The 12,935-nt window shown below is 34.9% G+C and overlaps 1 protein-coding gene across 2 annotated transcripts in view; it reads right to left on the bottom strand.

The window, feature by feature from the left end:
* Positions 1 to 12,935, bottom strand: part of Ino80d (INO80 complex subunit D) — a 72,769-nt gene that overhangs the window by 17,817 nt on the left and 42,017 nt on the right. For both annotated transcript variants that reach the window (XM_026394570.2, XM_026394569.2), the window contains exons 8-10: positions 8,465 to 8,689; positions 3,398 to 3,507; positions 1,844 to 1,977 (exon numbers count right to left, since the gene is read on the bottom strand). In XM_026394570.2, the coding sequence (XP_026250355.1) occupies positions 1,844 to 1,977; positions 3,398 to 3,507; positions 8,465 to 8,689 (469 nt within the window). The remainder of the gene's footprint in view (positions 1 to 1,843; positions 1,978 to 3,397; positions 3,508 to 8,464; positions 8,690 to 12,935) is intronic.

A 12,935-nucleotide genomic window follows, 5' to 3' on the forward strand; every position in this document is an offset into this window, starting at 1 on the left:
CTCAGTGGCCAAGTGCTCCTGAGTTCAATCCCCTGTACATTAAAAAAAAAAAAAAAAAAAAAAGCTTCGACAGGGGCTGGGGTTGTAGCCCAGCAGTAGAATGGGTAGAATGCGTGCCTAGCACATGTGAGGCATTGGGTTTGATCCTCAACACCACATAAAAATAAACATAAAATTAAGGCATGCTGTCCATATACAACTATCTATCTATCTATCTATCTATCTATCTATCTATCTATCTATCTATCTAAGTACTCTAGAATCAAACAACTTTAAAATTCAAGCTGGCAACTTCTTCAGTGGTTTTAAAGTTGCAGGGCTCCTGTTACCAAAAGTCTGCAAAATCATCAATGAAAGTCCACAAAAGTGGTTCCAAAAGCATACAGAAATTATTCTTTACCCATGATGTACCCTGAAGACACAAACAAAAATGCCCAAATTTTAAATATTTTTAATTAAAAAGGGGGAAAAATCCAACATTTGTGTATACAGGTTAGTATCTAAAATTTTCAAAACATACAATCCATAAAAGAACCCCAAAACAAATAAGGTTCTTGATGAGGCCAGTAAATTACAATCAGGGAACCCAAGGTACAGAAAGGTTCAATCATCAGTCCCTAGTTATGCATTTAGTTAGTGGCAAAGACAGGGTCACAGGCCACATGTCCATGAAAACAGAAAGTGCTTACAGACAGCCGGAAGTGTCTTTCTCAACTTTTTGGTACATAAGGTAACCTAGCACAATCTCGTGAAGTAACTATCTGATGGGTGAAAATAACATCAGTGAACTTTTTTTGTTTTGTTTTTGTGTTGTTGGGGAATCAAACCCATGGCCTTGCACTTTATAGGCAAGTGCACTACTACTGAGCTACATCCCCAGGCAAAAAATGAACTTTAATGCAGAATTCAAAAATTCCATAAATTCAAACTTATCTGTTCTCAAAATTATTCTGAATCAACTGGGACTAGCATTAACCAAAGCAATAACTAAATTAAACCAAATTATACATAGTCTTGGCATTTGGTCAAAATCTTAGCAAATATTCAAGACATTTACAGAACTGTATATAAGAAAGCAAAAACCTAAAGAAAAAAGGGCAAAGAAAGAGTTTGGGAAATCTGCTATGTGTAAGAAAATATACCTTAAAGAAAAGAGAGGTATAGTGGGGTTATAACTCAGTGGAAAAACGCTTGCCTAGCACTTGTGAGGCACTGGGTTCGTTTCTCAGCACCACATAAAAACAAATAAATAAAATAAAGGTATTGTGTCCATCTACAACTAAAAATATATTTGTATATATTAAAAAAAAAAGAAAAGAGAGGTATAGAATAGGGGTAGATAATAAACAAAATGAACTCATCTAAGTAGCTGCAGGTTTAATATCACTTATCCAAAAACTTAAGGAGCAAAAGTGTTTCAGACTTCGGAGTATATGCATAAAATTTAATAGATAAACATCCTTAATCCAGAAACCAAAATTTAAAGACTCCAAAATCTGAAATTTTTGAAAATCATTCCAGCACTCAAAAGGCTCTGAATTTTAAAACCTTTTGAATTTTACATTTTTGAATTAGGGAATGCTCAACCCACACCAAGAATCTTGTAAAACAGTGTTTCTAAAAATGAGGGTCTGAAATTAATTCAATGAGTCATGTTTAGCATTCTTAAAATCTTTTGGTCAGAGAATAGAAAATTTCAGGTGGTGAAAAATACTGTTTACAAAACTTGTGTCAGTGATTTATATATACACATAGTTTGTATTAGGTCACAAAGTATTTTCTACTGTAGATAGTCATCAAAAGTTTGAAAGGCTATGTCACAGAAAATAAAATATGAGTTTACCATTTTTTTGGCATGTTCTTCACACAGAGGTGTCTGGTGTGTAATGTCAAAAACTGGCACAGAGCATTGCTGTCCATCTGCAAACTTGGCGGTGCAACTGGAGAAGAGCTGCTGAGAGCGGTTCAAGAGGATATCTGCGTTTTTTTAAAGTTAGGAATAAAATACTCTTAAACGCTAATTTTTCAATATCTATATAATTCACTGCTTCCCTTACTTATGTTTAATAAATATGAATTTTATTATCTGTAAAACCCTAAAGTACAAATCCAAATACTGATATGGTAAAATGTTAATAGTTGGATTGACCATCATTATTTATAGGAGATACTTCTGAAGGAAGCCATTTTGCTAATAAGCTCCTAGTGTAAGTCTCTTTTATGGCCATTCTGAACCACTTTATGTTATTTGGAGAAGGACCATCTTCTTAACACATTTCACTCCTAAAATTTCCACTGTAACAACTATTTTTTTAAATAAACTTATTTTAAAAGAAAAAACTTTCTGCTTATGATATTTATCAAGAATAAAAATAGCTGGGAGTGGGGGTGCACACCTATAAGCTCACTGGCTTGGGAGTATTATGAGGCAGGAAGATCAAGAGTTCAAAACCAGCTTCAGCAAAAGCAAGGCACTAAGAAACTCAGTGAGACCCTGTCTCTAAACAGAAAACAAAAAAGGGCAAGGGATGTGGCTCAGTGGTTAAGTGCCCCTGGATTCACTCCCCAATACCGCCCCCCAAAAAGCTACTCAGTTCTAAATATTTAATAAAAGAGCTAATAAGATTTTATCTACAGTCTAAAGCTCCCTGAAAATTTTTTTCCTTAAGTATATAATCCTAAGAGACCTTTTTTCCTAGTCAGTGATATGTTAACTTATTTCCTTTCAAATTATTCTCCAAAACAGCAAATTAACCTTATAGCATCAGGCACACTGTAAAGCTGTGTAACTATCTTGGAAGACTAAAAACTAAAACTTTGATTTAATTTTTCCATCAATAATTATTATATAGTTACTCCTTATAAGCTACCTGGAACCACCTGTAGGATCAGAATTCTATTAATAACATATAATTACGTGTTAGCCACTAGGAGATCCTATTTGGCTTATTTTGTTGTTATTTGGTCCTCTTGACTTTGATCCAGATTCTGAACTTAAGACAATTAGAAACTGAATCTCAATTTTGTCTAAAAGATAAGAATAGTGCAATTTTATGCACTTGTGATTCCTACCTTTCCCAGCTCAGTGTCATGAGAATAAAATGTGTGTGTGTTGGGGGCGGGGTGGGGGGGGGCTGAACTAATATAAGCAGAAAAAAAATTGTAAGATTTTAGAAAAATTAGAAGTCACTTAATAATTTCAAAAATTAAATAGTTACTATTTCAAAAGTCATTCACTTGATTTAAAAATGAAGCACAGTAATCATCTGCAGCAGAGCACCTGTCTAAAAATGCAGGAGACTCTGGGTTCAATCCCCCGTAACCAGGGGAAAAAAGGTACACAGCTCCAAGTGAGTTAAAACTTTTCCATGCACACTTGATCAAGTTAGAAGGATACGTTGGAAACAATGTCTGGTGAATGGAAGGGCTTTGTTAGTGCACTGCTCCCCCTTCATGGTTCCACTGCATGCTGCTGGTTCCACCTCCCTCAACTTGGTCCGGCTTATACTGAGGAAGAAAAAATACAAAATTAGTTTTTAAAGCACACGCTTAAGAATCTAAGGCAGTTTTTCTATATTATGTCGGTACTCTGTAATATCCACATTATAACTATCTATAATACCCACAGTCATTAACTTGCAAATATGAGTTAAAGCAAGTACTATAAATACCAAATACGTTATTTCCCAAGTCTACTGATATTCAAAGCAAAAAGTTTTATCACAATAGTTTTCAAATATATGGTCTTTTTGTTTTTTGGTACAGGGGATTGAACTCAGGGACACTTGGCCAGTAAGCCACCTCCCCATCCCTATTTTCTATTTTATTTAGAGACACCGTCTCACTGAGTTGCTTATTAGCACCTCGATTCTGTTGAAACTGGCTCTGAACTTGCAATCCTCCTGCCTCAGCCTCCTGAGCCACTGGGATTATAGCCATCTGCAGCTGGCCCCTGTTTTTGTTTTTTAAATGATATTTGATACATTTTACTTTTCAAAAAGGTAATGGAGAAAAGTGATGAAGAACATGAGACTAGAATCAGACCCTGTTCCCAATTTCATCTCTACCTCTTACTAGCTGTGTGACAGTTAATAAGCCTCTGTTAAGAAACAACTTCCTCACAAGGACAACAAGGTCCCCTCAGCTGGCAGGTGAGTTGTGAAGATGGTTGTTAGTCACTGTTATCATTATCATTACTAGGATGTGGTCACCTTATGCTACTAAATGATAAATATGCAAAACAAAACAAAACAAAAAAACCCTTGATCATAGCCAGGCACAGTGGTGCACACCTATAATCCCACTGGATTGGGAGGCAGAGGTGGGAGGATCGAAAGCTCAAGGCCAGCCTCAGCAACTTAGTGAGACCTTGTCTTAAAATAAAAAATAAAAAGGGGTGGGAATGTAATTCAGTAGTTCAATCCCTGGTAGCAATTTTTTAAATAATTAATTAATTAAATTAAAAGGACTAGGGAAGCAGCTCAGGGTAAAGCCCCTTTTAATCCTCAATACCAAAACCCCAAAAATAAAAATTAACTTGCTCTAATATATATAGCAAAGGGAACACTAAGATGCAGAAGTGACTGAGCTACTCTCAAGCCCTAAAACATACTCATTTTGGACAAATTTTAAAATTTTGCATTATGTGTAACTCCGGGTTTCAATACTTAAATGCTGTTTCCACTTTTTTCATTTAATATTTAATATATTTAACTTACTTTTAGACTTTATGAACCGGCAATGTATACATATGGTTCCAAAAATAATAATTCTACAAAACATCACAAATTGTTAGGCCTTTACACATGCCTGAATATGAAGGGAAAATCTTAATAAACTGAGTCACAAATCAGGCATGAAAATCAAAGAAATCCTGCGTTGTTTCTAGTATCTGTAAGGATCCCAATAAAATGATCTATACTAAGTAGATAAAGTCATACAGAATCTAAACTGTGAATTTACATAATGTCCAAATAAAAGAATACTTCTATTATAATTGTAGAAACAGTTAATGGAAATAGATAATCAAGCCCTGCCATAGAACTTGCTTTAATTAAGAGTTCTACAAGATTTATCAAGATTACAAGGATGAAGAAGAGGGGGGTCATTTCAGAAGTAAACCATTTATTCCTAATAGTTTTATATACTGCCCCCCAAAAGGTGTTTACATTATTAACTTTAGTCCTGTAAAAAAGATACATAATTTAAAATAAATATTTCTGGCAGCTAAGCCCAAATTCTCTTTCTCTTTATTTAAATAGAAGGTACCTCTCTATACTGAAGGGATAATTTTCATTGAACACACAAATTATTTACCTATCTACCACCCCTACTATACAACATATTCCCTCATTTTCTTTCTAAACTTTCAAAGAAATCATCTGTTTCAGTTTTTTCAATCACCTCATGTTCCAATTTATCGATCTCTTAAAATGAATCTGAACTCAGAATTTCAATATCCCCATGGATAGATTAAGGTTAAAATGATGTTAGATATATTTTATTATTCAAATAATCCCAACAAAGCAAAGAGAATTACTAAAACATTTTGATGTTTTTAATATAAAAATATCTACAAGTTTCCTTTTTGCATGCTCTATAGTATCCCTAATAAATAATCATGCTCCCACATAAACAATGCCATACAAACACAAGACACCAACAACACTAGTCAGTGTAGGACTATACACCACCAGAGTCAAATACAGGTCTATGTACTTCAGGCTATTTCAGTGGCTTAGTCTGCTTACCAAAAAGAATGAAAAAGCTGTTAGATTAACACCTTAATATTATTCAGCTTATATACAAACTATATTTTATAAGATACATATTAGAAGGCAATCATTAAAGTTTCAGTTTATAAAATATTTATCTAAATGTCTTCTGTGGAACTAGGACTTTGATACCAAAATTATCAAATAAATAGAGAATATCATGTAACTAAAACTAATTTTTGTGAACCTAAAATACAATGTACCAGTAATAAGCAATAACCAAAGAACAACTATGACACATTGCTATATGATCATCAGTAATTTACTGCAATGGGCAATAAACTTTTCATTAATCAAGGGTGACATAATGAAATGATATCGAATAAATTTTAAAATAGTAATAGAATCCATCTTGGTGTGTTATTTTATTATTTGGTGACATTTATCATTTTCTTCCCATATCACTAAAGTCAGTTTGGAGGATGTTCTGAAAACAACCAGTTAATAATCATAGAAAAAGCTGACAGTGTAGCTCAGTGGTAGAGTACTTGCCTAGCAAGTACAAGTTCCTTGGTTTTGAACTCCAGCAGAAGGAAGGATGGAATGAAGGAAGAAAGGGAGGGAGGGAGGGAAGGAGGGAGGGAGATGGACATAGATAAAATAGTCTTCCACATAAATACCAAATTGTCCCAATCTTAATGTGCAAACTCTTACATCTCTGACAATATCATAACAATATGTGACTTGATGTATATAATATTTATATGTAAATTGTATTATGCTGCATATAGCTACACTTTCTTGAAATTATACACTTGAGAGCAATATACCATCTAAAACATTTGATATCATTATTTTACAATCTCTGTCAAACTGAGTGAATTGTTTTAACAAATAAACAAACCTTCATATATTCAATAATATTCATTCTTTGAACAACACTGGAGATACAAGAACTAAATGGACCTACATCCTGCACTCATGGAAATTACTGTCTAGCATGAGAGATTTATTCAAGTAACTCATAAATACTATTAAAAAATTAGAATATTTTTTCTTCACTTTATCAATAACCCACCAGTTAGAGACATTTCAATATACAAACCCCTAATCTTTTTCTACACATATATACTCAATGTTGTCATCTGAAAATTTAACACTGAGAAGTGTGAAATAGTAAACTCAATAAAGACTTAGGTCTCCTAGACTTTAAAACAATCCTTTTTTAAAATAAATTTTTAGTTGTAGACAGGACAATACCTTTGTTTATTTATTTATTTTTATTTTTATGTGGTACTGAGGATTGAACAACAATGACAACTAGGTGCAGTGGCACATGCCTATAATACCAGTAGCTCAGGAGGCTGAGGCAGGAGGACCACAAGTTCAAAACCAGCCTCAGCAACTTATCAAGAACCTGTCTCAAAATAAACATTAAAAAAAGGATGTGGCTCAGTGGTTAAACACCCCTGGGTTCAATTCCTGGTAACAATTAAAAAAAAAAAAAAAAGAAAAGAAAAGAGAAGAGTGGAAAAGAAGAATAATGTTTACAGTGCTTATTCAGTTATATCAATGGAGCTATGGAGATTTCCCCCTTCTTTTTTCTGTATTTTTCCAAATTTTGCTCAATAAACAAGCATCTGCATTACAAACAGAAGAGCTGTTTCTTCCCCCTAAAGAAATACAATGTAATAAAATATGTTGAACATGTTGGGCAAAGCATACTCAGGAGATTAAGACAGAAGGATCACAAGTTTGAGGCCAACTTGGGCAACTTAGTGAGACCCTGTCTCAAAATAAAAAGTAGGAACGATCTGAGGATGTAGCTCAATGGTGGAGCACCCCTGGGTTCAATTCCCAGTACCACTAAAACATAATGAGTGAGGGCTGGAGTTGTAGCTCAGTGGTAGAGTAACTTGCCTCAAATGTGTGAGGGACTGAGTTCAATCATTAGCACCATATAAAAAAATAAACACTGGGCTGGGGATGTGGCGCTCGCCTGGCATGCGTGTGGCCCGGGTTCGATCCTCAGCACCACATACAAAGATGTTGTGTCCGCCAATAACTAAAAAATAAATATTAAAAAAATTCTCTCGCTCTTTCTCTCCCCTTCTCCCTCTCTCTTTAAAAAAAAAAAAAAAGAAAAGAAAAAACATCTTGGGCTGGGGTTGGGGCTCAGCGGTAGAACTCTCGCCTAGCATGTGCAAGGCGCTGGGTTGGATCCTCAGCACCACATAAAAATAAATAAGTATTTTATAAAAAAAATAAAAAATAAAAATAAACAACAACAACAACAAAGAGTGAATGAATGAAAGAAAACTGAACACATACAAGGTGGGGTAGTTACATGAAATACATGGAAAAGAAAAATCTTAAATAATACAAGCAAAAAAAACATGTCCTTTTAATAAAACACATTTTTCTTTTGTTACTAAAAAAACTATATTACTTTCAAATAACATGAAATTTTTTAGCACTAAAATAGATAATATTCTCAACCTTCTAAAAATAAACTGTAATTAAATTCCAGCCAAAACTTCAGTAATGCTTTTATTATCGTATCAGTTCATGGCAGTACTATTCTGTCACTTGTGTGGTGCTTTTTTCTGGAACAACAAAACCAAAATGCAGTCTCAAATATTTTAGGTTTAAATGGTCATTGTGCCTTAACCACCCTCTCCAAAAATACAGAAAACAAAATACAAACTGAGACAAGTTCCTTAGAACAAGTGGCTCTGTGTGGCTCTAACCTGGTTCGAGTGCATGCTGCTCTCCGAAGTTCTTGTATTAATTGACCAGTACATTCCGGTTCTTTACTGGCTGCCTGCAGCAATGCTTTCCTAAATGTATGACGGCATTTCTTTTGACGAGATTCTGCCCTTTCCAGGCGGCAGAGGTGCTTGTATTTCTGCTGAAAGTAAGTGCAAAGTTGGGTCACCCTGGAGCTCCTACTCTCCGCATCATCGTCATCTGGCCTGGAAAGTGCAAGGAGAGAAGTAAAAAACCAATTACACATTAAGCTCATTTTAGAAAGGGGAAATGAGAATAAGGAAGGGGGGCTGATGAACAGGGTTAAAACCTTGGTGGCAAGTGAGTAAGTGGTTAAGAAAATTAGAGCATGAGATTTCAATAGAACTGAAAATAATATTTCAACTCAACACAAGGCAGCAGAGACAATCCAGGGCTTTAAAAGACGCTTACCCTTCTTAGCATGTCATCATTAGACACGTAATGCCCGGGACTTTCTGAATTTTAAATGAATAGGGACTCACGGAGAAAACCACTTCTTTACCTTTTCTTACTAAAAACTGAATAAATGACTGCACAACTCAATAAAAGATAGATCAGTCATATCAGAAATAGAGCAGTGAATTCTAATAGTATATTACCTAGGAACTGCCCTTTTAAGACATTCTGGTTTTTAACTACCTTTTCTTGCCAAGTACTTAAAGAATTCTGAGGCCAGGCATCCTGATGCACACCTGCAATCCCAGTAACTTGAGAGGTTTAAGTAAAAGGATTCCAAGTTTGAGTCCAGCCTTGTCAACTTAGCCAGTCACCTTGTCTCAGAATAAAAAGGCTAGGAATCGGGGCCTGGGGAGATATATAGTGCAGTTGGTAAAGTGCTTGCCTCGCACGCACAAGGCCTTGGGTTCAATCACCAGTAACAACAACAAAAAAAGGCTGGGATTGTAGCTCAGTGCTCTTAACTAAGTTCAATCCATAGTACCGTGCAAAAAAAAAAAAAAGTACTTTGATTGTAGGGATCACATTAATTCTACAGTTTTAACTACAGGTATCCTAAATGGCATTTCATACACCAGGGACAAAACACACATTTTCTCATCATACACTAATGTGATTGAAAGGTGATCCCTACTGAAGTATTATTTGGAAAGGACGCTGAGCATATCTAGGCTTAATAAGAAACAGTGCTATGATTAGTTAACATTGTCTACCATCAGCAAAGTTAAACGGTTCACTTTATTTATTGTTAGGAATAATGCACAAGACCTAAAGACTAACCTGTTATTTTATTTCTCTTCTATCTTAACATAAATGCCATACATGTGACGCCATAGACTATATATTATCTTACTAATCTGTAAATCATTGCTTGGTTTCTCTTGTTTAAAGTGGTATTATCCTTTTTTTTTTCCCCCAGAATGACATGTAACAGGCTATTCTTCAAACTTCTGTTAGGAGTCTTTCCTTGAAGCATGTCCTCTTCACTACAACTTCTACTGCAGATAGATAAACTGAAGATTTTACTTCAATCTTATCACTTATTCAACATTTATTGTGTGTCTATTAGGTTGAGTACTATAGAAGAGAAAATAAAGTTTTGAAGAAGAGCCTGCAATGTAATTCAGACAAGATAACACATTCCAAAGTTAAATAACTCAAGAGGCTAAAAGTGATGATGCAAACAGCAAGGCACACAGATCAACAATTCAAATATTTGAAAACAAATTAGAAAATCCTAGGAGCATCTTAAAACTTCAGATTCCCAAGACCTACACTGATTAACTAAACCAGAATCTCCATGGGGCAGGCCCAAGAATCTTTTATTTAAAATTGTTCCCCAGAATCTCAGCAGATCTATATTTGGGGTTCAGGTAGGGCCGGTAAGTGCTACAAACACCTTTAATACAAGATAAATAACAGTTAAATCCATGAGAAATATAGATAATGTGCTACAAAAGTTCACAAGAAAGAGTGCTGCAGGAAAGGCCCTGAAGAAGAGATAACAACAGAGCTGGATCTTGAAGACAGGGTAGAAGTTGAAGATGTGGAGAAAAGGAAAAAAGGCTCATCAATAAGGATAAACACTTTAAGCCACGGTACAGAGACAACTGAAAACTGTAGTACTAAGGAGCTTGGTTTGGCTAAGATATAGGACGTGCTGGGAAGTGATGGTTGGTAAAATTTTATAAATCTAAATGCCAGATGAAAGAGTTTAACCTTTATTTCACAGACAATGAAGAATCTATGTAAATTTTAAAAAAATGGGTATCAATATAATAGAGATGTGCATGAGAAAGATTACAGTGCTAGCAGATACAGAATAAGCAGAAGAAGAAAAAGAAGAGAGCAATTAGAAAACTATTAGCAAACTCCAGGTAAGAGATAATAAGGGCAGCAGCATGGAGAATGTGAGTGGTAATATGTGAGCAGAAAAGACAAACTGGGAAAGGAAGACAGCTGTTCCCATCAGGGCTAGGGAAGGACAATGGTACCATTTATGAAATAAGGAACTGGATCAAGAGCAGATTTGGAGAAGAAAATGAATCCCATTTCAGATAAAAGGAAAAAAGGAACTTTGGGGTGCTGGGGATAAGGGCCTTACACATGCTTGGCAAGTGCTCTATGACTAAGCTACACCATCAGTCCACTGAGGTAAAAAGCACAAATTTCAGAGTCAACAACAAACAACTCAAAGACTGGGGAATGATGAAAATAAGAGACAAGACAGATAACGGAAAGAAAAATACACATAAGGGCCATTATCAGAAAAGAATTAACTTAATTTGGCAACTGGATATGAAGAATAGGAAACTTAAGGGTGACTTAATGACTATGAATCTGCATAAAAGAGAATGGAAGGGCAATTGGTAAAAAAGAAAGAAAAAGAAAGGGCTGATAGGGGTCTTCCAGGGAAGGCAAAGCTTAGGTAGATCATCACTCAACACAACAGTTATTTCAAAGACACTATTACTTGAGGAAGGACGAGCTAAATCAGTGCCCCTCCGGTTCATTGTGGAAAGATGCACTAGATGTTGAGGCATGTTATGAGATTACAAAGAAGCTTCAAAAGCTTACTCATAATTTCCATACTTATCTTGTCACACACCAGTAACAAACAGTTTGTATACTGACACAGGTCCACAGACCATTGCCAGCATCTCCAAGATGCTTCCCATTTCTTAGATCTCTGACATTAATATGACATTAATATGGCAAGCCTGGTTGCTAAGAAGAGCAGTGAGTGAACTGGGAAGAGAGAGGCCAGTTTCCCCTCAGTGAACTTTTCTCATCTATGAGAGACATAGCTGGCCTGCTTATCTCCAAATGTGAAGAAAATGAAAAGAAATTATATCTGTAAAGTCACAATATAAGTACAGTTATTATTAATATTGAAACATTATCAGTAAAAACCAAATACAAACCAACAAATTCCAAACTTGACATTCTGAGACTCTGGGCTTATCCATAATCACAAGAATTGACAGAAAATTCTCCAAACAAAATTAACTTTATTAAGACAACAGCAGCAAAATGGTAACATTGCTGATTAAAAAAAAAAAAAAAAAAATGGGAATCAAAAAGAGAAGCTGGTAAGAAAAATATATAGTAAATAAAATAATGAATTTAACTGTAGAAATGCTGAATTTAAGGTATTAACAGAATATTTGTTGAGAAATATCCAACAGGTAGTTCAAACTCAAAAGAAAAGTTAGATATACCTGGGAGACTTGGCATGCGGATCACTAGAACCCAGAGGTTCAAGACAAGCCTATGTAACAGCAAGAACCTATCTCAAAAGAACTTGTTTTTGAATTTAAGAAAAAACAATGGTCAGACATGAGAAAAAGATCTGAGTCATTCATATAGATAACAGGTGAAACAATGGAAGAATGGAACACTTATGGCAGTTAGGAACTTGCCACTCTAAAGCACCTATATACTAGGTGCTTTATGGATGCATTGTTGCTCTGAAAGGAAGTGCTTGATCAAAAAAATGAAGAAATCATAAACAGAAAAAGTTCAGAACTAAAGCTAAACTTGTAGGTAAGGTGAAAAGAGGGTTTGAAATGGGCTTCTTTGAAAGTGCATGCTGATATCAACTCTCATCCCTACAAGATCAAGTGGCTGAACTTGACTGAGAATCCATAAGGCCAGGACCTACCAAATCAAAAATTATCATGCCAAAGAAGATATAAGCCATCCTGCATGACAAAAAGAAAAAACAACAAATGAGATTTACAAGGGCATCAAAGGTTGGAATTATGAATATAAAACTGTTATGTATGAGATGTTTAAAGTATGAATTTTATGAAGAAAGAAATATAAAAGAAAAATAGGAATGGCAAAACAAGATTGAAAATAAATGGAAATCCTAAAAATCAAAAAATTTAAGTCAAAAATACATAAATACTTTGCTCCAAATAAAGAAAACAAGGCATGAAGCCTGGTGGCAAACACTTGTAATCCCAACCA

This window comes from Urocitellus parryii, chromosome 1 (genome assembly GCF_045843805.1).
Source record: "Urocitellus parryii isolate mUroPar1 chromosome 1, mUroPar1.hap1, whole genome shotgun sequence".
Lineage (NCBI taxonomy): Eukaryota > Metazoa > Chordata > Mammalia > Rodentia > Sciuridae > Urocitellus > Urocitellus parryii.